At 44.5% G+C, this 25,307-nt stretch overlaps 3 protein-coding genes and 1 non-coding gene across 9 annotated transcripts in view; all 4 read right to left on the bottom strand.

Annotated features, from left to right (window-relative positions):
• Positions 1 to 155: 155 nt before the first annotated feature.
• Positions 156 to 11,609, bottom strand: TOMM20 (translocase of outer mitochondrial membrane 20). The gene is made up of 5 exons (XM_055714242.1): positions 11,374 to 11,609; positions 6,446 to 6,492; positions 2,103 to 2,184; positions 1,680 to 1,822; positions 156 to 565 (listed from the first exon to the last, which is right to left on the bottom strand). Exons 1-5 carry the CDS (start codon positions 11,495 to 11,497, stop codon positions 521 to 523), a joined length of 441 nt encoding a protein of 146 aa, XP_055570217.1. The 5' UTR covers positions 11,498 to 11,609; the 3' UTR covers positions 156 to 520.
• On the bottom strand, positions 10,733 to 10,867 carry LOC114015211 (small nucleolar RNA SNORA14). The gene has a single exon (XR_003559010.1). It is a non-coding gene; the product is annotated as a small nucleolar RNA SNORA14 (small nucleolar RNA).
• Positions 11,610 to 12,087: 478 nt separating the features above from the next.
• On the bottom strand, positions 12,088 to 19,271 carry RBM34 (RNA binding motif protein 34). Its single transcript, XM_055714240.1, has 10 exons — positions 18,967 to 19,271; positions 18,418 to 18,560; positions 17,113 to 17,329; positions 16,431 to 16,490; positions 15,815 to 15,858; positions 15,257 to 15,340; positions 14,981 to 15,044; positions 14,826 to 14,868; positions 13,151 to 13,269; positions 12,088 to 12,417 (listed from the first exon to the last, which is right to left on the bottom strand). Exons 1-10 carry the CDS (start codon positions 19,231 to 19,233, stop codon positions 12,097 to 12,099), a joined length of 1,362 nt encoding a protein of 453 aa, XP_055570215.1. The 5' UTR covers positions 19,234 to 19,271; the 3' UTR covers positions 12,088 to 12,096.
• A 3,647-nt stretch (positions 19,272 to 22,918) lies between these two features.
• The window catches only part of ARID4B (AT-rich interaction domain 4B), a 93,604-nt gene continuing 91,215 nt past the window's right edge, over positions 22,919 to 25,307 (bottom strand). For all 6 annotated transcript variants that reach the window (XM_055714239.1, XM_055714234.1, XM_055714235.1 and 3 more), the window contains one exon: positions 22,919 to 24,689. In XM_055714239.1, coding sequence (XP_055570214.1) covers positions 24,559 to 24,689 — 131 coding nt within the window. In that variant the 3' untranslated portion in view covers positions 22,919 to 24,558. The remainder of the gene's footprint in view (positions 24,690 to 25,307) is intronic.

Here is a 25,307-nt window from a genome sequence, read left to right on the forward strand (position 1 = left end):
CTTAGGAAATGACACAATGTTTTAAAAGTAATTAAAAGCATTGGAAGACCAGCCATAACATTAAAAATAAATTTTAATGTTAAGTCATTTTTAGATCATTTGCTCTGACAACCAAATGTTCTGAAATTTAAAGTAGTACTATAGGGACACACAAGTGCAGATAAATCTTTATTGCCATAACTTTGTTTTTTCAAAAATGAGCATTGGGTTTTTAATAGGTCGTAGTTTTATGTCTTTATATGTACAACATTACAACTGCATATTTTAATAATAATGAAGTTAGTGATACTTTGATAACTCAACACAGTGTATTTATAAAATGAATTCTTATCAAAATACACTTTTCACTGGGATAATAAATAAAATCCTGCGAAACCCACCTACACAAAGTTAATTTTAACTCTGGTAGAACCCGATGTGGTACACAGTCCATTAACTACTATGTTTGCCCCTTTATCCCCCTACTGATGCTCATCTTCTGGGGTAAGAAAACATTATTTTCCCCTGTTGTGGTGTGACCTCATTCAACATCATCTTCAGCCAAGCACTGTGCACTTACAATTCTCTGTAAGAAGGAGAAAAACTCATTCACAATTACATAAAATTGACAGTAGGCAACTGATTATCAAGCAATGTAATTTTACACTGAACATTAAGCAGTGTAATTACCAAACAAACTGATAAATGTTAAAAATGGTAATTTATTTGACATAAGTTTTTTGGAAGTCAGTTCCACAGAAATTACGTACTGTGCAATGCCTAACAAAGCCGAACTCAGATAAATAACATCCTGTTAGCCTCAAGTGATGACCTCTGTGAGGTTTTTGGCACTGTTCTCTACGGAAACATTTTTGCTCCGTTGTTTCCCCAAACCTTTACATCTTGTGTACCTGATGCTTTTCAGTGGTCTTACTAACTATATGGACCTTAAACCAAAACGTAACCAGGCCTGAGCAGTAAAGAGAGCTGCCTGATGCACAGCATTGAGTCTCCGCTTTAGGTGAGGTAATACCATTATAGAGTACTCTTGCATTTCCAAGAAAATAAACCATACCATTTATTCTACAATAGACTTACCCGCTAGCATATTAACAACGTTACCTGCACAGTACTCAGGCTAAAACGGCAGGGCGTTTCATACACAGAGCTATGAACACTTTTATCACCAGGGAAACCTCCAAGCTTCCAAAACTGTCACGTGTTCTGGTGCTAGTTATATTTTGTGTTTATAGCTGGCCCACGAGCAACCAGCTAGCAAAAGCAACAGATTAATTCTAATGGACTTTCATAGCACTTACAGACGCTTACGGATATATAATTAAAAGAAACAACCTCAAGACCCAGCATAAGAAATTACCGCTTTTCTGATCCCCCAACTTGTATTTGGGAAACTGGATCCGGTATCAGAGCTGCAGTCAGACATCTCTACTTCAGAAGAGCTTAGCATAAGCTATGCATGAGAGAAGTTTCGTATTTCTGTTTTACCCTGTTTGCTATTAATGCTACATGGTATTTTTCATATATGCTTTTTAATGCCTCAGTTGAAAAAAACCTTCTTTTAATCTAACTGTACATATACAAAAAATGTATTACAAAAACCAATACTCAGACTGATGTAGTGGATAAGAGAAGTAGTTCAATTATTTTCAAATCAAAGCAACAGGGAACGTTTCACATACCTGGCTTATTGTAGGGAGCTTAGTTAGAAGCATTTGAAACACTGGTGGTGGAAGAGTCTGCTGTAGAACTTGTAGTAGCTGCTGCGGCTGTCCACACACAGCAATGGCATTGGTCAAGTGATCAACACCTTTTTCATATTCACCTGTATGACAAATCATTATGTTTTGAAATCAATCTTCTTCCACACTGTAAAGCATTTACAAAAACCACCCACCAACAGTGAATGAAATTACCGAGAATGAAACCACTTTACTTTCCTCCTCCCTTGCAGGGTCTTCTGAATACGGAGGGTTAGAAAAAAGTAAAGATTTTCCTAGGTGAATTTGACTCCCCAAAAGATCTTAGTATACAAAAACCATCTTCTATCAAAGGTAAAGAAAACTATTTTACAGCTTACCCTTCAAAAAATATTATGCTATTACCTTGAGCTAGTAGTTCCTCGCCAAGCTGAATCTCCTCAAGGAAAAACTTCTGAACTGCTTCAGCATCTTTCAGATCAGGCAACTGTAACACACACAGTAAAAATAAGTTAGCCCTTAAACAGCAGTTAATAGAGAAGTCAGCAGAAAACATTATCAACTGAAATCACACACAGCTGTACAACGGGACATTCTTTGACTATAGCCTATTAAGGAGAGATGAGATCCACCTGGCTAGAAGAGGCAGGGGGATCTTTGGCAGCAGGCTGGCCAGCTTGACAAGGTGGGCTTTAAACTGAAGGACCCAGGGGGCAGGGTCCGAGGTGGCAACGTTCACACCATCGCATCCAGCTGGGGAATAAGCCAAGCCAACGAGAGCAGCAATGTACGTTCTTTAGCTGCCTCCCATGAGGAGTAGCACAAGACCAGCCACCTCAAGTGTGCGTGTGGCTGTGGTGGATCCTCTTGCACCCCTCCTGGGAAACCTGCGTGCTCCATTACCTCTCTGAACTGCCTGTACACCGATGCACACAGCGTGGGGAATTGTTGACGCAGAAGGCTCGGACACAACTTATACGACCAACGTGATCAAGTTAGTGCCACTTTATTAAGGGATACACAGCGATTTATACTCTACAGATGCTATTAATAGACTCACAGCAATTTATACCCCCAGCTAAAAATACACATGCTACGCAGGCTTTGTTAAGTAAAAGGTGACAGGTTAAAACTACTCGTTCACACGCCTCCACCTCCCCTATGATTGGTCCCGGTGTGGTGCCCACACGCCGCTCCCTTGTGCAGCCATCCTGCTTTTTCTCATGTTTCTGTCCAACTCTTATCTCTCTGTGAATACAAAGTGTCTTTGTCTCCCTTGGCCCTGCATATGTCCTTCACAACACCTGCAGCTTGTTACAGCTCCGGCCTGCTCGGCCTGCTATTACAACAAAGTTACTTGGTCTGCATTGCTCATAACACGTCCGTTGTCTTCCAGCCACTCCACAGGGAATAAGCAGGAAGAATTAGAGATCTGTGTGCGATCACAGGGCCATGACCTCATCGTAGTGACAGAGACATGGTGGGATAGCTCACATGCCTGGAATGCCGGCATGGATGGCTACGTACTTTTTAGGAACGCCAGGCCAGCAAGGCAAGGTGGTGGGGCTGCCCTTTACGTGGAGAGCAACTGGAACGTACCGAGCTCTGCCCAGGGCAGATGCAGAACAACCAAGAGGTTATGGGTAAGGATTAAGGGGCAGGCCAACATGGGGGACACGGGACACGGGTGCGGGTGTTTGCTACAGGCCACCTGATCGGGACAAGGAAGTCAGTGAGGCTTTCTACAGACAAGTGGCGGCAGCCTCACGATAACAGCCCTGGTTCTCATGGGGGACTTCGACCACCCTGATACCTGCTGGAAAGACAGCACAGCTGGGTGCACACAGTCCAGGAGGCTCCTGCAGAGCACCGATGATAACTTTTCAACGCAGGTGGTAAAGAAGCCCACGAGGCAAGGTGTGCTGCTGGACCTTGTACAAAGAAAGGAGGACTGCTTGGGGATGTGAAGGTTGGGGGCAGCCTTGGCTGCAGTGACTGTAAGATGGTGGAGTTCAGGAACCTGCGTGGAGGAAGCAGGGCAGTAAGTAGGATTGCAACCCTGGACTTCAGGAGAGCTAACTCTGGCCTCTTCAAGGACCTACTTGGAAGAATCCTATGGGTTAGGACTCTAGAAGGTAGGGGGGGCATTCCAAGAGAGCTGGCATCTCTTCCTCCAAGCTCAAGATCAGTGCATCCCCATGAGTAGGAAATCAAGCAAAGGGGGCAGGAGACCTGCACAGATGGGAGCAAGGAGCTTCTGGCAAAACTCAAACAGAAGCAGGTAGCGTACAGAATGTGGAAAAAGGGACAGGCCACTTGGGGGGAACATAGGAACGTTGTCAGAACATGCAGGGATGTGACAAGGAAAGCTAAGGCCTGTGTGGAATTAGAGCTAGTGAGGGATGTCAAGGGCAGCAAGAAGGGCTTCTTCAAGTGCATCAGTAGGAAAAGGATGACTAGGGAAAATGCAGGCCCACTGCTGAGTAAGGTGGGTGCCCTGGTGATGAAGGATACAGAGAAGGCAGTTACTGAACGTCATCTTTGCTTCAGTCTTTACTGCCAACACCAGCCCTCGGGTTTCCCAGACTCTGGAGACAGAGAGTCTGGAGAAAGGATGACTTCCCCTTGGTCAAGGAGGATTGGGTTAAAAGATCATGAACCCATGGGCCCCGATGGGATGCACCTCCAAGTGCTGAGCGAGCTGGCAGATGTTACTGTGAAGCCACTCTCCGTCACCTTTGAAAGGTCATGGAGAACAAGAGAGGTGCCACAGTAGCAAACTACAGGCTGGTCAGCCTCACCTCCATCCCTGGAAAGGTGATGGTACAGCTCATCCTGGAGATCATCTCTAAGCATGTGGAGGAAAAGAAGGTTACAGGGAGTAGTCAGCATGGATTCACCAAAGGGAAATCATGCCTGACCTGCCTAATAGCCTTCTGTGATGGAATGACTGGCTGGGTACACGAGGGGGGAGCAGTGGATGGTGCCTACCTTGACCTCAGCAAGGCTTTTGACACTGTCTCCCATAACAGTAGGTAAGCTCAGGCAGCGTGGGCTGGATGAGGGCACAGCGAGGTGGACTGAGACCGGGCTGAAGGGCAGAGCCCGGAGGGTTGTGACCAGCGGCGCAGGGTCCAGCTGGAGGCCTGTGGCCCACAGTGTTCCCCAGGGGTCAGTGCTGGGTCCGGTCCTGTTCGACTTGCCCACCGGTGACCGGGACGCAGGGACAGAGCGTGCCCTCAGCACGTGGGCAGGTGACACGAAGCCGGGGGGAGCGGCCGATACACCCGAAGGCTGCGCCGCCCTTCAGCGAGGCCTGGGCAGGCTGGAGAGCTGGCGGAGAGGAACCTCGTGGGGTTCAGCACAGGCCAGAGCAGGGTCCTGCCCCTGGGGAGGAGCAGCCCCACGCACCGGTACGGGCTGGGGCTGACCTGCTGGGGGGCAGCTCTGCGGAGGGGACCTGGGGGTTCTGGTGGGCAGCAAGTTGCCCGTGAGCCAGCAGTGAGCCCTGGTGGCCAAGGGGCCAGCGGGACCCCGGGGTGCGTGAGGGGGAGCGTGGCCAGCAGGGGCAGGGAGGTGATCCTGCCCTTCGGCTCTGCCCTGGGGAGGCCACACCTGGGGCGCCGTGTCCAGGGCTGGGCTCCCCAGGTCAAGGGAGACTGGGAACTGCTGGGCAGGGTCCGGCGGAGGGCTACGGAGGTGATGAGGGGACTGGAGCGTCTGCCTCATGAGGAGAGGCTGAGGGAGCTGGGCCTGTTCAGCCTGGAGAGGAGAAGGCTGAGGGGGATCTTACCAATGTCTACAAAGATCTCAGGGCCGGGTGTCAAGAGGATGGGCCCAGGCTCCTTGCAGTGGAGCCCAACGACAGGACAAAGGGCAATGGGCACAAGCCAAAACACGGGCAGTTCCATCTGAATATGAGGAAGAAGTTCTTTTCCTTGAGGGTGACAGAGCGCTGGAACAGGCTGCCCAGAGGCTGTGGAGTCATCTTCTTTGGAGACATTCAAAACCTGCCTGAATGTAAACTTGTGCTACCTACTCTAGGAGAACCTAGCAGGGGGTTGGACTAGACGATCTCCAGAGGCCCCTCAACCATTCTGTGATTCTGTGACACTGTTAACACTGAAACTGGTAAAAAAAACCCCAAACGCAAAAAAACCCAATTAAAAGTGTCACCACTGAGCTAAACGTACACAGAATGTTTCTGAAAATCAGACTCAGGTCTTGTATCATAACATCGCAAATCTGTAGAGAGACAGAGCCTGAAATACCTCTACTCAGTTTATTAAGTGCACAATTTTGTAGCAAATATAAATTTTAAGGTGCATTATGTTTATCACAACTGTATTTCTTACAATTGGTTAAGATAAACCTATCTTATCTTCCAAGATCCACTGGTGATAAAGAAAGAGAAATCACAGGCTTACAGCAAAAAAAATATCAAGTTCAGTTTTAGGTGTACCACTTCAATGATTTTTAAGTCTGGAAAGTCCTTGCATATACTACAAAGAGAAAAACACCATCAAAACACACAGTAAATGTACTTTCTAGTACAAGGCCTCTATCTGACACAGCAAAAGGAACAACCATTTCATATGGTTATTTGTGAGTATTAAAAAAATTAAAGAGTGCGTATTTGCAGAAATGTTTGTAATGCTGGAATCAAAACAGATCTTTAAACAAATCTTACAAATAATACAGATGAAACGTCTTTTAAAATAGCACTGCATTATTGAACACAGTATTACCTTGGAAAGCCCTGCTCTCTCTTTGGCAAGCTTCTGTTTCCTCCTTCCTGTAAAAATAAAAATGTCTTACATTTTTAATTTGCATTTAAAAAGCCTTCAGATTATACTTCAAAACCAGGAACAAATCAAAGTTATCTTTCAAATAAAAAACCTGGTAATATATTCCAAATATTGAAGTCTGAACACAAGACTGCAACCCACTCTCTGCAACAGAGTATAGTTTAGAGGTCTAGCGAGGGCTGGCAGTGGCACAGCAATTCAAAATGGCAATTGTGCTGCTGGCTACAGTAAACACCACCTGTGCAGGACCTGCAGCAGCGCACACCCCACGCACTAGAGGCATGGAGAAGGAAAGAGAATTAAGAGTAACGCAGGACTTCTCTATGTGATTTCTAACAATGATAAACCACCAAACTGCCTACAAGCCAACACTGTCTCATTATGAACTATGTGGTGCACCACCAACAGGAACCTCAGCAGGCTACAATAAGTACGTAAGTGTATTTTCCCAGCTGCCTGGTAGCAAAGACTTGGGAACTAGTTAAATAGGTGGCAGTATCTCACCACCCCACAGCAAAGCATAAGTTTCTGAAATCTGAGGAAAGCAAGCATCTACAGATGGAACATTCACAGGTTTAACTGCCCAACCTAGAGGCATAAAGTTGGTCTGCAACATAAAGTTATATCACTCCAGCAAAACTAGTGTAATTATAATGAGCTATAGCTTGCTTTTAATGCAATTGGGCAGGTATAAAGTTATTTTATAGCAGCAGCTCTTCATACAAGAAAGAATAATTACGGTTATACTGCTCACTTCCTTAGAATAATCATTTTTGTAAGTCACCAGTTCATCAACTGAAATAGTTACACCAATATAACTTTTAAACACAGCCTATGGTTAAACAACTGCACTCTCACTGTTTGTCCTCCGTGCCTGCCCAGTGAACATCCATGTTGACAAAGAACGGTCACACAGCCCTGGTTTTTCTTTTGAGACAACACTGCAAGCTGGAAATACTTCCAAATAAGACTAGCAGTTTTAATGGCAATGAGTTAAAAATGTGCAATTGTCCAGATGATGAAGACATTCAGGAATACTATTTCCTACTAGTGATAATGTAACGTGAAATTAATGGACAATATAAAGGAAGTTCACATTCTCACTACACAGATCACTCTTTTACTTTCTAAAATACCTTCATTACCCTTAGCACCCGAATTTCTACAAGTTACTGACCCGTGTATGTTATTTTACAACACCATATACAGGAAAATGCATCTTATAGACCTGTAGGATACTATACTTCTATCATTATGGTTGTATGCAGTATCAAAGAAGAATTCATCTCTTGAAAGTTGGTGCCTTCGATTAGCTCACTCCAAGTTCTCTGAAGCATTCATTTGCACAAAACTTTAAACTGCACTACTACACAAACCAGTTTTGCTACTAAATAAAATCCTAAACATTAAATAAAGAAAAGGGGGTGGGAGGGAGCAGGAAGAAAGAGTAGCATCTGGAATGTTCCCCTATCAAAGCAAGCCACATTGCAACTGTAGTGAAACATTCAGTGAAATGGTCAATCAAGAGTACAAAGAGTAACAGCTTAATATTTGTACATCAGTACCAGGAGAAAATGGTGTTTTCTTGGTGTGACAATGACATCTTCTAAAATACTACAACAGGTTATCACTCACTGGGCTAAGCATTCAGAGGTAAAGGGAAAAAAAAAAGACATGCTGGTAACTGTAACTATTTAATAAAAGCTTTTGCCCACTGATAAAACACATATAAAATCATGTACTTTAATCTGAAAATAGTAAAGGAATGTGAAGAATCACCAAGATTTAAAAACTGAACACTGATCTACAGAATCTTTCAACTGATTACTGTGCAATTTTTCTTCCTCTCCTTAATATATTTTTACAGGTCGCTTTAAAAGTCCACTAGCTAAAATAATTACAAAAACCAAGTAGCTCTAAAGGATATCTACAATTCTTCCCATAGGGGTTGGTAACAGTAGTTGTAAAGTATCTCTGCAACAGCCAAAAGTGTTCCAGTTGTTAAGAGGACAAAAAAATAGCAAAAAGTGATGGCTTGCCGAGTGGGGGTGGTGGTGGGAGATACCTAAAAAAAAAACCCCCCAAAATTTTCTGGTTTCCCCCAGGGACCTCCAAGAAAATGAAACCCTTCCGTCTTTTCTAAAGACATTATCATATTTTAAGAAGGGGTAGGGGCAGTAGAAGGAATCTTAGCTGACACAGAAATGCACATGCATCCATTCAAAACAGAAAGCTAACTGCAGCTCCCAAACTGCACGTGACTTGCAGGTCCTTCAGGGACAGCTCCTGTACATGGGCAGTTAAGTTTCAAATGTGAACCAACAGACAACCTGTCGTGCTGCTAAGGGTTGCAAAAGTCCCTGAGTTACCCCAGCAGCTTCACAAGCAGCCCCACAAACAGGCAGAACGACCAAAAAGCCGTTTGCATCTTCAGGTCCCACCCCCGAAGCCTGCCTGCTGCTCTGCTCTCCCGCAGCTGCCCGGGCAGAGGGTGCTCTGGGGCAAAGTTCAGCACGGTCAGAAATGCTGGCTGTCTCCGGATGAAGAGCTCAACATCCACACTTGCATAGGGAACAGTTCCATCCTATACATTCCTTCAAAAACACGAACAGTGAACACATCTAAAATCTTATCACCCTTAAATATAGCTGTGGAAGCTAAGTAGCTCCAGATGTTTATAGCTTTGTTATCTTTTGGTCCCAAGATTAAACATGGACTTGCCCCTAAACTAGCAACACCAAAGCCTAAAAAAACCACAAAACCTGCTAAATAAATAAGATTAAGACATCTGGAAAACCAAAGTCCAGCAGTTTTTCAAGCCTCCCAGGAAATCACCATTTTTTCCCCCCAGAAACCTGAATCTGGTCACCTCCTTTTTATGATGGGTAAACTTTGGTCCTAACACAGCCCAAAGAGATGTACAATGTAACCGGGGTGGCAAAAAAATACTGGTTCTAATCAGCATGTCAGCTTGACCAAATAAGCCAGGCAATCCACTGACATGTCAGATCTCCTGTCCTTCCCCAGTTTTGGTGACACTGCATCTTAGAAGTTGAAAAACAATCTTACCCTAAGAACACTGGTGGAAAAGATCTGCTCTGAAGGCATTTTCTGCAAGTTTTTCATCAAATACCTCCACTATTGCCCGAGAAACGGTATACCTTCATGTAAAAAACTGCACTGGCTTCCGCATCAGACCGTTTTTGGTCAAGTATTTTACAGCCCAAGCCTTACTAGCCATCAGTAAAAACGTAATAATCAGATCACTGGCACCTCTACGGAAGCATCCACAGTAAAGAAGTACAGTACTAAAAAATAAAAATAAAACCAAATTCCTTAATATTACGTAAAGCCTTACAACTAAAAGCGTATCATGTCCAAGGATCGTTAAGTCACACAGTGATGTCCTCCAAATGACAACAGCCATTCCCTAACAAACCACACTGGTTTTTTTCTACTCTAAAGAAAATGTTAATTCTTAATCAGAGCAAGTCTAAGGTTTATTCAGACCATTACTGGAGAGCTCAGGTAATGAAAACAATGGGATGCAAAAGTAATTTTCAGTGCTTCTGCAAAAATCTAATGTAATCCGGCATTTCCTCTACCACATCTTTAATGTCATAGAAAGAATGTGGTTGATTATACTGCCAAAAATCGAGTTTGCTTGTGCAAGACAAGCACAGACCAGTTTACTGTGCTAAAAATTCCCCATGAATGACTTCCAGGGCAGGGCAAAAAGTACTTGGAAAATGCACAACAAGCGTGTCTAAGATCCTACATACGTGAGCAAGGGCCTGAAGATGAAGTATTTGAAAGATAAAATTTGCTGTGGATGAGCCCACAGAAAGCGGAACTACTACACTGTTAAGCGTCAATACTGGTCGCTCAGGAAATTCCATCCATTAGGACAGAATCAAACTGTTTTAAGTTATGTTTAAACATCATCAGGTGAATGCTTATTAACCCATCTAGTTATTGATTCTTCCATCCATGAAACTGCCAACCATGTTACGATTACTCACTGGGAAAGTTTACCTTAATGGTAATTCCTTATCTTCAGATTAGTTATCAAAGGAATATTATACATACTGCCGTGACAGAAACAACCCGGGAACAAATATCTGCCTATTTCTCATGAATCCTTCGAGTACCTTGGATGACTTCGACTACCTCGAGTACTCGTGGCTACAGTCACATGCAAACCCTTTGCTCATTGTTAAAACAAATAAATGTTGAAGATGTGAAATAACGCAGAGCCACGGGAGAAGAGCTCTACATTTTGGATGAATCAACAGTTTTCTCTGGCATTCATTCTTATCCTGGAAGCCAATAACAGAGCTGCCAGGAGGGTTAAGAATGCAGCAGGTGAAACAGGCGAGGGCTGCTGCCATGGCACAGCCACAACCTCCCTGCAAGAGATCGCGCGCTGCTATCTGCTCGCCTTCCAGAAGCAAAAAAAGAATCAGCGTCACCACGTCAAGGCAGCGGCGACAGCGGTGCGGCCGGGCAGGACAACGGGATTTACAGAAAAAGAGGCCAAGTACTGCCACGCCAAGGTGCTGGCGCGGAAGCCAGAGGTCACCCAGCACCCAGGCCGGCCGCGGAGCGCGGGCTGCGGCCAGCCCCGGCCCCCGCGCTGGGTGAGGCGGTGGCGAGCGGCAAGGAGCGGCCGGAGCTCCCGGCCCGGCCGCAGCCTCCCGCGCCTTCCCCCCCCCGCCGGTACCCGCGGCCAGGGCCGTACCCCCGCAGGGAGGAGAGCGGGAAGGCCGCGATGCGGCGGCGGCGGGGAGCGGGGGGTGGGGGAGGGGCGCTGCGGGCCCACCACGTGCCGCCCTGCCGGCTCCTGCGGCGGCGGCGCGGACACTCACGCTCCCGCAGCCGGTTCTTAAAATTCGGGTCGCTCCTTCTCTTGCGGTCGAAGTAGATGCAGTAGCCGATGAAAAGGGCCCCGCAGAGGCCCGCCGCGATGGCGCTGGTTTTGCCCACCATCATCGTGCCCGGCGCCCAGGTCCCGCCGCGCCGCCGCCGCCGCCCCCTCCCGCCGCGCGGCCGGCGCCGAGCTCCGCAGGCACCTTGGGGCGAGCGGGCGGGCAGAAAGGACCCCGCCTCGCTTCCGCTGACGTCATCAGCCAGCGCCGGCTCGGGGTGGCTCCGCCAGTGCCTGCGGCGGCACCAGCCCTCCCCGGCGAGGTCCGGTCTCGTCGGGGGGGCATGCGGGGGTCCCCCCTGCCCCCCCGCCGGGACCGGACCTTGCTGAGTGCTCGGACTCAGAGGGCCCCGCCGGGCAGCCCGGCCGTAACGCCACTGCGCCAGCATCAGCTTTTCACCACCCAAAAGTCTTGTAAAACTGAAGCTTAACAGTTAAATAAAAAACAAACCAAACCCGAAAAAAACAGCCTAACCCCAGAAAAACATATTTTCATGTCCTCACAGGCTTAAGTCTGCAGCAGCCACTTTTTCAGGAGTTGGACACAGCAATGGAATGGTGCAGTGGCCATGCGGCCACAACGGACATGTGCCCAACACGGGGAATATGAACACCCACAGCTGTACTAGCAAACAAAATTTATGACAAAACACTCTTCTGTACATCAACCTTTATAAGAATAATTAACATTTCTATACATTGGATTTTTATCAGAGGACCCTTTCTTCTTCCCAGCTTTGTTTCTAGGAACAGTTTTTGGCCTTTTCGGTTTTCCGCGTTTTTTCAAGGGGGTTGCTTTTTCACCAACAAAGGAATCGGTAGAGCGCCGCTTGGTTTTCAATGTGGTATCAGCTCTGTCCTTAGGAGCACGAGACGAGCTTTTCGGTGGTGCTTTCCACTTCTCTCCGCAGCGCTTCACTCGTATCCTTCTTCCCATCAGAACAGTCTCGTTGAGTTTCAGAGCAAGGTGTACAGCATCCGTGTTCTACGCGAACAGTTTGAAAGTAGCATTACTTCCAGTTGATGGCTTTCAAATAAAATGTTGCCCTTAATTCTTCATAAGCAAGATTTTACAAGAGAACACTCAAACTGCTCTTATCAAATGACACGCCATCTCTGCTCAGGAACACCACACCCATGTAGCCCACGCTTTAAGGCAGATACTTGAAAATGGGCTACAAAACAGCTTACATGAGATGGAAAAGACAGAGGCAGAGAGATTGAAGGAGAAACGGGGGGGGGGGGGGGCACGGGGAAAGGGTATTGGACTGCAGGACATAAACTAAGGAAGATGAGGCTGGGAGACTGCCATGACAAAGCAAGCCGTACTGGATCCAAAACGGGGAGCCAGTAAGCAAATCACCTGCAAGGGAGATTTTTGACATGTTTTGACATGTAAGAAACATGAGAACATTGGTTAGACCAAGCAAACTCACCTGTCCCTCCGTTAAGTCTTTCCCTTCAAATTAATTTCTTTTACCCCAAAGTTTTACAGCTTTTCTTTGTACGCAACCTGAAACACTCTGCTTTGCTTTGTACCTGCTCTTACAGAATTGGCCTTCCAAGCTGCTTTTAACACACACAGCAATGCTACCGCTTAGTATCATATACAAATAAAAAAAAATTACTAAAGAAAAAATTTAAAAGGCTCTAAAGGCAAATCCCAATGCAGGTTTTGAAGACTTGCCGGTGCCCCAAACCCCACCATTCACACGTACCTCAAAGAGAACATAGCCGAAGCCTTTACCCAAGCCGGTATTTCTGTCTCTCACAATTCGCACTGCTACTACACCTCCACAGACAGAAAAGTGTTCTCGCACAGCATCGTCACTGATGTCTGCAGGCAAGCACAATGAAACATGCCTCCTCAGTCAGACACACAGCTTTAGAAGCCTGGCCCAAACCCAACTATCGTACCTGAACTGTAAATACAAACAAACATATATATAAAGGGTACACAAATATCAGTGGTTCAGAAAAATTCCAGCAAGTTAACAATGCAGACTTTATAAAGGGCTATTTGCTTGGACAGTTACCGATTCTCAGCTTTGAAGAGTGCAACATAAATCACACAAAACAAGGAAGGCAAAGACCAAAATATATTTTTCAAATAATTTCTTTATGGTTTGAATGCAGTGGAAATTAAGATTTGTGCTATATTTTCATAGCTCCTTCTTATGCCAGAATCTCTAAGAATTAGTGCTGATGATAATGAGCTTGAGCTGGCAGCTCCTGAAGTCTAGTGCTCATTGACCAAGCCATGGATTTTAGCTGAGTGGGGGAGAAGGGATTTACAGTTTCCAGCCACAGATGAGGTACAATTATTCTGATAACGGCTGGATGTGAGAGGCTTTCTCACGCTGGTGCCTATGCAAACCGACAAGTGTGACGTACCAAGTACAGGTTATTCTCTTTTCTGTATAGCTACACTTCATACTACGGTAAATCCCTTTACACAGATATAACCGCATCTCTAAGGGGCGGGGCTGAATTTAAAAGTACAGGTTTAAACACAGCAATGGGACTTAGATGTTCTGAGAAAAGTTCAAGCTGCTGAAGTCATTTTCAGAGTGCTGCAAACATCCAAACTGTTCTTTCTGCAGGATGCACTGAAGAACATACAGTACTGACACAAGCTCTACACCACAGGCACTAGTAACATTACCACAATCAGATTTGTCATCTGTCCAGACCTTCAGACAGGTCAAGGTTTAGGCTGAAGTCTAAAGCCTGTTTGTTTCGGCATTACCGGCAGCATGTCAGGCCACAAGCACCAGGCACACCTTCATCCTGTGTATTTACGCATCCGCACCACCCCCAAGTATGATGCTCGTCCCAAGCACCCTGAGTCCATTAACACCCTCATCTGGACCACGCCTGATGGCAATCCCTCAATCTGCTCTCCAGTCTACTCAAAAGAAGCTGAATATTCATCAAGCAGCGACCTCAACTACACAGTAACCGCCTCCATGCGGCTAACGACGATTGCCAACAGCTGCCTTGACACAGTTGCTCACAGATGGCATCAAAATGAGAAGCCATCACTATCTATCGCTTGGAAATAGCTCACAAACAGGTACCAGTACATGTTTAACATTCAGAAAGCTATAACATACTCAGTTGTCATATTTATTTAAAAACTGTCAAGCAACAACAAGAACTAAAAGTGCTTGCAGTTCTAGCTACAATAAAGAAAAAAATTAAGCTGCAGAACTTGCCAGAAACTTACAACCCCTTCAGGAGTTTCAGTTAAAAAAATAAAAATGGTATTTAAAAAAATCAATTCCAGCAAAAGATTTTTAGCTACCCTAAACATCAATAAATAAAACCTGCAATGTCAACATATTCCATAGATGTTAAGTAATGATGTCTAACAGCCCATTTTAGACTTACCATATGAGAGATTTCCCAAGAATACAGACCGTTTATTGTCATGCTAAAGAAAACAAGAGATACAAGACAGGAAGTTATCTGATGCAGAAAAAACCCCCGAAAAAACAAACACCACACTATAAAGAAGGCATTTTCTAGTCACATGTGTTACTTACTGAACTGCTTTTTGATGCAATGTCAACTCTGATGTGAAATCCACTAGCAATTTCTGTTCCATTTCTTTTGTAAGCCAAAAGAAAAACAGTTTTAAACATAAAATGAGTACACATTACTTAATTCACAATGTCAGTGCACAGCATTATCCCAAACACAAATTTACTTGGAAGTTTGAAAAAACATTTTATTCTGATTCAAGCAAAAGAGAATAGAGTTTAAATTTATCTGCAAATCTACCTCTTCAACAGGGAATGAGGAACAAAACTGAGACTTACGCCTTTAGAGCCTTAACAGCATCACATTCTTCCTTAAATACAACATAAGCATTAATGAACTTCGCATTAGGGTGCACCTTATGTCTGGAACATGAAAAAGACACGTATTGTTTAAATAATTCTGATGGTGTGCAGTGCACAAGCACTTCTTGATAAACATGTTTACGCCTCCCCTTGTTTTGTGCACAGTAACAACTTCGTTTCTCTTAAAGATCAAGACTCCCTTATGTCCAAGGGAGTCCCACTGTACATCTTATATGTCCTATATATGCACCCTGATCAAGCTTCCTCGGCTCATAAACATATCCCAAGGAATTAAAGACTATTAACATCTTCCTCCTTCCTAAAATGTAAGAAACGCAACTTAATGAATTACCGGTACACCAAGTACATAATTCTTTTTCATTTGTTAAGAAAACTTATGTACACAAAGGTAACTACAAACGTCAAAGAAACACAAAATAAAAAAAATTACTATAGCCAAACATGGAACAACCAACACTTAAAAATTATTTTTGCCTTGAAAAATAAAGCACAAAATTCACAAGAGGAACCTACTTTATTGCTGCTAACTTTTTGGATGAAGTATCTTCTGCTGGAATCTTTAAGATAAAAAAATCTTTAGTTAAGTGGGCCTAGCATCAATTTATCTCAAATATTTGTTCTTTAAGACAGAGAAATTCAAACCGGTACCATTCCCACCCAAAGCAATGCAGCCAGTACAGTGAGCAAATGACGGAAGTGGCTAGTCCTAGAGATGATCTAGAAAGAACTCAGATAGCTGGCGTTGACTTCATCTGTTAAGTTTCTTGAGTTCCAAGACTGTTGCCTTCAACTATTTTACAGCAAGCACTGACTTATAATCAATGTGTCTTTGCTACTATGATTTAAAGACAGGTAAGTAATACCTTAGCTAAACAAGCAATAATAAAAGCATTCTTCTTCCAGAGAGAATACAGCTCTGCTACTGCCAATTGGCCCTAGAGGAAGAGTAAAATGTGACGAAAGATGCATCTGTGGTGCCTCAGTGGTAAAATCTCCAAGGCTTTCTCTAATGGCAAACCACGCACACCTAAACCAGATTCTGAACTAACAAAGATAAAAGACCTTAGGAATACTACCCTTTGAGATCAAAAAATATTTTTTTTTATAACATTAAGAGAAAAGAACGTACCAAAGACCGGAATCGAATGGATTGTATTTGTCCGTACTCTTTAAAAAGAGATTTCACTGCCTAAACAGAAAATATCATAAATATTCAGTACATCTTTGCATCCTGGTAGTAAGAATTATTGTTGAGTATTTATCATTAAGATTGGTTTTACATTATTTTCATTTTAATTATACAAGGTCCGTTAAAGCGCTACTAAAATATGCAAGTAATTTGTAAGTGTTTCTGTGTTTCTTGTGCCAGCTTCTTATTCTACAGATGGCCAAAACTGAATTTGTACCCCTTACTATGGAAGAAGTTTATATTTCTTCCACAGTGTATATATAAAAGAAATATAAATTTAATATACTTTATACAACAATCTGAAGTATTACTTGCATTAAAAATTAGAAGCAGACTAACTTTGTAATTTATTTCTTATCTATTAAGTCACTGTTCATTGAAAAAAACCTAATCATTTCTACTACAGAAAGAACAACTGCATCCACTGCTGTAAAAAGCCTAACTGCAGTGAACAAAAGAGACTGCCTCTAATGGTTTCCGATAATGAGTGTTGTTCTCTACTTTCCCAAACCACCAATTTTAGTCAAAAATATGTGTGACTTCTCAGCTGGAAACATTCCCTCAAACTAAGGACTGCTGTAATTCTTCTCATTCCTTTAGCTGACAGAATCTGCTCACGTACCTGAACAGTACAGTTGACAGGCAAGTTTCCAACAAACACTGTTCTTCTGTTTACCGTCTCATCAGCCACCTTTTTTTTCTTTTGCTGTTTTACAGTTGTGCCTGTGTCTGAATCAACAGTTTTGGTGATGGCATGAGAGGCCTTTTTTTTTGGCTTCTTTTTGTTCTGAAACAGTTTTTGCTCTTCCTCGTCATCTGCCCGCTCCAAAGCGCTCTCTCTTATCAGAAAAAAGACAAGAAATGATAATTGGTGGTGGGGGGGGGAGTTTTGAAGGTCAAAGAATTAAAGCCTCCAAGATAAATGTTTCAACTTGCATTTTAGATCATGTTCAATGCAATATTTCAAATATTAATTTGCTTATTATGTATTAAACAAACGTATCTGACTGTTTGGTAATATGGAAAACTATTTGCTGTCCCCAAGGCACTGCATTCACTATTCAGTAGGAATAATAAAGAAGGAATTCAGAATTAAATAATTTGATTTCTAAAATTTAAGGGGGGTGGGGGGAAATCCTTTTCATAGCAGGATGGAACTAAGGAGAGATGTAATTGTTCCCAGTATCCAGGACACTCAGATCAATCCATCCTTTGGGATCCACCCGTGCACTAACAAATCTCTATCTATCCAAACTTGTCATAATAGCATAAAAAGTAAGCAGATCTGAAGAAACCTCTAGAAAGGTACCAACACCAAAACAGCAAACAAGTTTCATAGGCATGGAAGATGCAACAACGCACAGTGTCAGACCAGAGGGCAAGGGGTTAGCCTCAGGCTACAACCAAGCAAACTTCATTAGCCAAATTTCACTGTACAGAAACTAGCCTCCTGCCTGCACTGACTGCATCATGGTTAAACTCAGAGGACATAAGAGAACGGACGGTATAGTAGAGTAGTTCTGTGTCATTGCAGAGGACAAGCGTGGTTAAGGATAACCAGCTCTGGTACCTTAGACCTGCTCCAACTGCCTCTGCTCCTTTGACTGCAGGTCTCCTGGATAAAGGCGACTACAGTTAGAAAGCATCACACCATGCACAGAACTTTCTGTCTCCACCTACAACCTCTAGACCTGTTAGCTCTCCAACAGGGGATCTGCACTTCACATACCGAAAGAAGCAGCAATTATCTACTTCCTTTTGGGGCAGACTACAGAAAACTTTCACAATCTTGTTAAAAATAGTCTTCTTAAACACAAGGTTCAAGAAGAATAGAAGTTTATTGTTTCACTGAACTCATATGAAATCTCATGATTACTCTAGATATATTTTTTTAAAATCTTACTATAAAAAAATATTATTTACTCACCTGTTCGCCAGTTTTTTCTCTGCTTTTGAAAGTTCCTTCTTTCTGGCTTTCTTTGCTTTTACAGGAGGTTCTTGTGTGACTGATGAGCTCTGGTATTCTGACACTTCCTCAGCTTCTTCTGTCTGCTTTCTTTTCTTATTTCCCTTTAAAAAAAAATAACTTGAAAAACAAAATCCCAGAAACGCCCTACAGTTATTTTACATGTCGCAATTTATTTGAAACGCCACTAACCGAAGCCAAAACCTGCACGAAGCGGTGCTTCTGACACGCAGCCCTGCCAGCTCGCCCACCCGCCCCGGTCACGGCGCCCCCAGCCCCGGGGGGACAGCCCATCGCGACCTGCACTCGAGCCATTTACCACCCGTCCCCCCAGAGCAGGCACTCCCGACCGAGCGCCCCGGGAAGCCGCCCCCGGCCGTCATGCGGCCCCTCTCAGGCGCCAGCGCCGCCACCCACACCCCCGCCCCGGCAGCCCCCGGCCCTCCGGGGGCCAGAGCACCCGCCGCCCGCCCGCCCCCCGCGGCGGCCCGGCAGGAGCGCGGCACTCACCCCCCTCACGGCCACCAGCACCGGCGGCGCGGCGGCGGCGCTGAAGAGGCGGGCGAGCGGCGCGGCGGCGGCCCCGTCCGCCCGGAGGCTGCCGGCCACCTGCCCCACCACGTACTCCTCCGCCTGGCCCCCTCCCGGCAGCGCCGCCTCACCGGCTGCGGCCGCCCCGCCGCGGCCCCGCGAACGGGGAGGGCTAACGGTGGGGCCCCCCGCTGCCGGTGTGTCCGGGGCCCCCCGCGGCTCCGCGCCCTGCCGCCGGGCCCTCATGGCTGCTCCGAGCTGAGGCGAAAGGGCTGCGACGCGTCACTTCCGGCTCCGTGAGGGACGGGACGGGTGCCGTGAGGGGACGCCGTGAGGGAAGGGGACGCCGTGAGGGGAGGCGGCGCCTCCTCCAGCCCGCTGCCGCCGCGGCGGTAAGCATACGGTGGGCGTGCGGGGCAGCCCGTGCGCCCGCCAACGCGGAAGCAACCGCCAGCTGGAGCCGCTGCACGCGTGCGGTGGTTGGGTTTTTGGCGGGAAATGGTGCGAGACGCTGCTGTGCTCAGCTCCGTCCGAGGCGGTCTCCCTCACAGTAACTTGTGTCTCCACAAATTATTCTGCCATTAGTTCCTTCTGGCTTCTCAAGCTGTTTCTACTCAGAATCACCTCAGTGCCTCAGAGTGCCGCAGGCAGCTAAAAAATTCACATCGCTGTTCCCTACAGAAAGAGGAACCTTTGCCCCGCTGCGCTGTGGAAGCACCTCTTAGGGCACCCTTTCGGTTTTGCCTGAATACACCCAACTATTCAGCCCCCACCCAGGGCTAAGTTAAAAAACCAACCAACAAACCAACCTCACCCACCCCCCCAGCGCACCAGTTCAGCTCTGTGCAGCACATTCTCCTGGTCCTTGAACGCAAATCCAATGGGAAGCGTCAACAAGGCCTTCGTGGCTCTTCCCAGCGCCATGCAAGGGCCCTGCTGAGCAAACGCCACCGCCGAGCCCAGCCCAAGCGGCACCCAGAGCCAGCCAGCGGGCCCCAGCCCAGGGCAGCACCGCCGTGACCACCACGCAGCCCTGCGGCTGCCCCAGGCCCGGCTGGCTGCCAGCAGCAGTAGCCCAGCACCTCCGGCCTCAGGCAGCCTGGCGCTCAGGTAGTGCTGCTGCTGGAAGACCGAAGTCTGTGGAAAAAGGCGTACTTACTCAAGCCATTTCACTGAGGTGGCACAATCGCCAGGGTGGGTGACCTAAACCCCTTAAGTTCACAGGCAGAAAGCATCCTTCTGGTGCTCGTGCAGCCCCTTCTGGAGTAGCTCATCTTGAGACAAACCTGGAAAAGGATGAGAAAGCACAACGGTGGGAGGAGTGTAAACGCCCAAAACTGAATGGGTCTCGTCTGAAATAGATTTGGTATGCATTACAAACAAAACCGGCTTATAGGAAGCGCACAGAGCCACAGGCAATTAAGCCATTATTGATTTAACAGTCTTTAGAAGTTATTAGACCACCAGAGAGATCACTCCAAAGCATCACTTGAGCAGTCAGTTTCCTTCTGGATCATTTCATCTGTACTTGGGATCCGCAGCAGGCTTTTAAAACTTGGAAGGATTTTTCGGATGAAAAATCCCTGAAACCCAGTACTTCTCAGGGCATTTGAGGACTGCAGCTGGGGGGACAGGAAAAGGAGGAAGCAGTCACACCTCTTCCCCCCAGCTTCGCTCTGTAGCCAGTAGAGGTAAATGCTCTGGACCATCTTGCTGCTGCAGTTTACACGGATAGGACTGGATAACTGTTCCAACTGGAAAAGACCCTTTCTTTGTTAGGTTAATTCTCAAACAGATTGTTTTCCCACCCAGGACATAGTGCAGCCCATGCATAAAGAAGTCTGATCTGTTACTAACTCTCTGAAATTAGGCACCTAATTGGGATCTCCTTTTAGACCTGCCTGTCCAGAATGTAATTGTACTGCTAGATGATGTGATAATAATTGGAAAGGCACCAAAAAATTACCAGGCACTTAAAAGGCTGAAGCAAATACTAACAGCGCTTCTGTTCTAACATTTTATGCACTTTTTGAACTGCCAGCATTAGCAGCTTTGTTGGCACCAATGTCCAATGGAAGGCAAAACAAGTAATCCAGCCATGGAATAAAGGTACCCAGGCATCCCACATCTGGCCATCTGGATGCTGCGAAAGATAGGGACCCTCACTGATGGGGTCAGCCCAAGAGACTACCCAAATTCTTAAAAACTGGCAGGTGGCTGCTGCACTACTTGTACTTGCTTTTCCAATCTACCTTCACACAATAGAGCAGTTTTGTAGGTGACACAGGAGGGACAGAACAGGCTGAACTATCAAAATACACCAAAATTACATTGGTCAAGTGTTCAGCTGGCTGATTTCTGAGACTCATAATTGCTGAAGCTCAACAAAAGGCACACAGCCTCCAGGAACTCTGCTAGAGAGTGAGCCTGACCCCTGTGGCAACTGTAAAATGTCATGGCATGGCGGAAACTACCCAGTAACAAGTACATACAAGCATTGGTAAATAAAGGGAGTTGGGAGCAATGCAGACAGCCTTCAAGTAAGCGTGCTTTCTCTTAGCATATGCAGATAGTGTACACTCTCAACTATTCTCAACATGATCATACGTAGGATATGCAAAACATTCTGTCGCTCAGCCAAGGTGTGAAGGATGAAGGAGGGGTAGTTACTTTGCCTTTCAGGTCATGGTCTGAGTGGGCACTCCAGTATGGGCACAGCCCAGCAATCACTGCTAGAGGGCAACTCTCAGCTTTAAATGTGGGTGTGCATGCCAAGCTGGGAGCACACCCACATTTAAAGCTGCATTACAATACATAACCTGAAAAGAAGCTCCGATTTCACTCACTGGAACATGGGATAAAATGGCCTGGCTAACAGTTTGCTGAAGATACCTTCGTTTGTAACCACTGGGACACATGTAATATGAACCTGGAGGGTACCATTTACAGACACACTTTACAGAAGAGGTGTAACATAAAACATCCAGAACAGATTTTTGATTTGTCATTAAACCGCATGAGAAGTACAACAAAAATAAAATAATCTCTGTGTTAAGGAAGAGCAAAAATCCTATTTATGCAGAAGTTCAGTTTGGGAGTGGGGAGGTAACTAACGATCCCCGTTTCAAATAAATAAATCCTCTCGTAGAACAGGAGAGTCAACACTTGTCACATCAAAGCAAAAAATGCTGGCACTAAAACTGAGAGCTGATCAACTACTAGTGAGTGGAGAGCTGAATTTTCTCTCGCTTGGCCAAATGTAGTTCTGTTAAATCAGTACCAGCTACGCCTACTGAGACCGAGGGGCAGAACTGAGCTATTACGACTCTTACCTGCTAAATTTAAACTTAAATATCCTCTGAGTAGCCCCACTGAAATAATTGAAATTACTCCTGTCAGTCTCAGATTGCTGGTAATTATTAACACAGTCAATGTTTCCAAAGCTTATCATCATTTGTTGTTTATCAGTCTCATCAGTAATCTATCATCTTGCAGGTGTAATAGTATTTCAGTCAACTGAACTACAGCCAGACACGATGTAAACAGATAACACTAAAAGTTTTATTCCAATTTCACTTCCACTGAATCTGAACTTGAGGCTGTTGATATCAGAAGCTGGCAAATCTCTTCAGGAGCTTGCTTTTACGTTTTCAAACTGCCTGAACTAACTGGAATCAAAATTCATCTTTTTCTCGATCGGCGCTGCCTTAAAGATGTCAGCGAGCGACGCTTTTTTCCCTTTCTGCTGAAAAAGAGGATGAATTTGAATTAATCAATAAAAGGAATATTAGGCCAATGTACCTGCTCTAACTTACTATATGCTTATTACACCATACCAAAGTTCATTTGCTAAACTGATTCTGCAGCTCAATGACACTTTAATGAACACACTATGGTTGCTTAATTAAACTGTTAGAAACAAAATCAGGGATTCACAAACTATGGCATTTTATTTCAGAGGCCTTTGCTTACATTTGTACAATATATTACATAATTCTCCATTTTCTGCAGAACCTAATATATATTTTATAGCTTTTTTCTATAAGCTTTTCCTTCAATGTTTGTCAACAAATTTTTACAGTCCTGTACAATTCTGAATACTCTGAAACCATTTTCAATAAAATCAGTTACCTTAAGCACACACTACGAAGACTGAAAATGCTTTTCTTAGAAAAGTCAAATGTAAAGGATTCTGACACTCTAGCATCTACAAACAAAATGCTTCGAATTCTTACATGTTGTATTGCCAGAAAACAAAGAAAAACATGCCAGCCCCTATTTCCCCAGGCAAAAGAAGTACACATAACTACAATTAAAACAGTAAAACAATCTGTACAATAAAGTACTGTGTATTAACAGTGCCAGGTATTAAATAGCTTGAATGAACACTTCCGCAATATACAAATGTCTTACAAAGGTATATAATTAACAGGAGAGAGCTTAGGATCCATACAACATAAAATCAATACAAGTGAAAACAGTTTGGAGTTGGTTTTGGAATTTGTACAAGGCATTTAAAAAATTAAATGTCTACCACTCAGCTAGCTATTTATTTTAAAAACAACTACCCTTTTGTGGCAGTGTTCATATCAGCAACCACAAATTATAACCTCACACCTTACTCCGTCTTGAAGTCCTCTCCTTGAAGCTCGTAATAAAATAAGCATTACAAATGAAATATTTGTTGCTTTAAGGGAAAAGAAACATTTACAAGAAAACACAAAAATATAACTGTTATAATCCATTATGAATAAATATACACTTTAAACTGGCTAAATACAATCTTTATACATTAAGATTTAATACAGTTTGTTAGCCATTTTCTTTCTTTTTCATAATGTATTTTATCAAAATTAAAAAAAAAATACTGTTTTATAGAAAAATGGCAAAGTACAGTAGTTTCATTCCAATTAATGGGTTCTTAAAACCCAGAGTAACCTATTTAAGCCTAATTCAAACCTGTAAACATTAGTCAGTCTTTTTTGTTTTTTAAAGGAATCCTCATATTTGGTTATCAGGACTGATGTCAAACATCCTACTAACTGCAGGTTTTGAATTGAATACATGTGCTTGACGTATACAATTAAAGCCACTATAAGGTGACTTAGCAGTTAAAAAACAATTAGCTTGTACAAATGAAAATAGGTTCAATATTTGTCATAAATAAATGGAAAAATATCAAATGTTCCAGCTTTAACAAAATACCAGGGAATACAGTAAGCCTTACCACATTTATTTAGATCAACCCAACAACTATATGCTTATTGTACTGTCTCTACAGGCAGTGAACAGCCTCCATTTGCCACAGTGGAAGGCCTTCGAGTCACTAGACTTACAATTCCCAGACAAGTTGGAAACAATTATTGCTTGAGGAAAAGCAGTTTGTTGTACTTTTTCTTCATAAAAGTGCACTTAAGTGCAAAGTTAGCTTGTCAAGAAACAATTTTAAATACAAAATAGTGCTTGTCTGAATTTTGTGCCACTGTGCAGTATAAAAAAAAAAGAAAAAGAAAAAAAAAAGAGTGGCCCTCAGCAGCCATTAAGTGCAAAGTGCTTTGGCAAGTCCTGCTGTCACCTGCACTCAACTGACATTCCATTCTGTGATGAACTTGACATAGATGGCTCTGCTAAGGTTAACATAACCGCAGCCGTAATGGAACTAGAGGAAGGTGATGAGGAGGAAGATGATGTAGTAGCAGCACCTGCACAGGAAGAAAAAACCCACAGGTCACAAAAATTTACAAATTAAGCAATAAAAATGTCTTCCCATTCAACAACAAGCATTGGTATATACTGACTCCAGCAACTAATGACTACTAGTTAAAAATAAAAAAGCCTCCATTCCCTAGGTTTTGTGGGAAGTACTCGAGAGGCAGCTTCGGCCATGTGCAAGACAGCACGGCATTGCCCCTTGCAGCCCTGGGTTACTGGCCACCTGGCTCAAGGGCCCAGCCAGAGGACCCCAGAGCTCAATCCTGACCTGCAAGCAGTCAGCTGTTCCCCTTCTTTCCTGTGGGAATCAGCACAGGCAAGGCCTTGTCCCAGCACTGAAACTGCACGTACACCCCGCTCCGGCTACCAAGAAGCAGCTGCAGCTCCTGTATGATAGCTGCAGCCGTAAAAATCTTACTACACACAGCATTTCAGTCTTTCTTCTTATACTCAGTAAGCTCTTAAATGTGCACATAATCAAGACATGGAGACTATAATCCTTTTAATGCTGTTAGAAGCTGGCACACTAGAACATTCACCAACATTCAGGGAAAGGAATCTAATTGATGGTCTGCCTTAAACTCATAAAATAAATCACTTATCCAAAG

This window comes from Falco cherrug, chromosome 6 (assembly GCF_023634085.1).
Source record: "Falco cherrug isolate bFalChe1 chromosome 6, bFalChe1.pri, whole genome shotgun sequence".
NCBI lineage: Eukaryota > Metazoa > Chordata > Aves > Falconiformes > Falconidae > Falco > Falco cherrug.

Bases quoted from the DNA above. Each gene is read 5' to 3' on its own strand.
- TOMM20 (XM_055714242.1), bottom strand. From the start codon at position 11,497: ATGATGGTGGGCAAAACCAGCGCCATCGCGGCGGGCCTCTGCGGGGCC. The intron at 6,493-11,373 runs GTGAGTGTCCGC...TTATTTTTACAG, and splicing joins TAAGAACCGGCTGCGGGAGC to GAAGGAGGAAACAGAAGCTT. The intron at 566-1,679 runs GTATGTGAAACG...TCCTTCTTACAG, and splicing joins AGCTCCCTACAATAAGCCAG to AGAATTGTAAGTGCACAGTG.
- RBM34 (XM_055714240.1), bottom strand. From the start codon at position 19,233: ATGAGGGCCCGGCGGCAGGGCGCGGAGCCGCGGGGGGCCCCGGACACA. The intron at 16,491-17,112 runs GTACGTGAGCAG...TTTTCTGTTTAG, and splicing joins CTGTCAACTGTACTGTTCAG to GCAGTGAAATCTCTTTTTAA. The intron at 14,869-14,980 runs GTAAGTAACACA...TGTTTTCTTTAG, and splicing joins TTGCATCAAAAAGCAGTTCA to CATGACAATAAACGGTCTGT.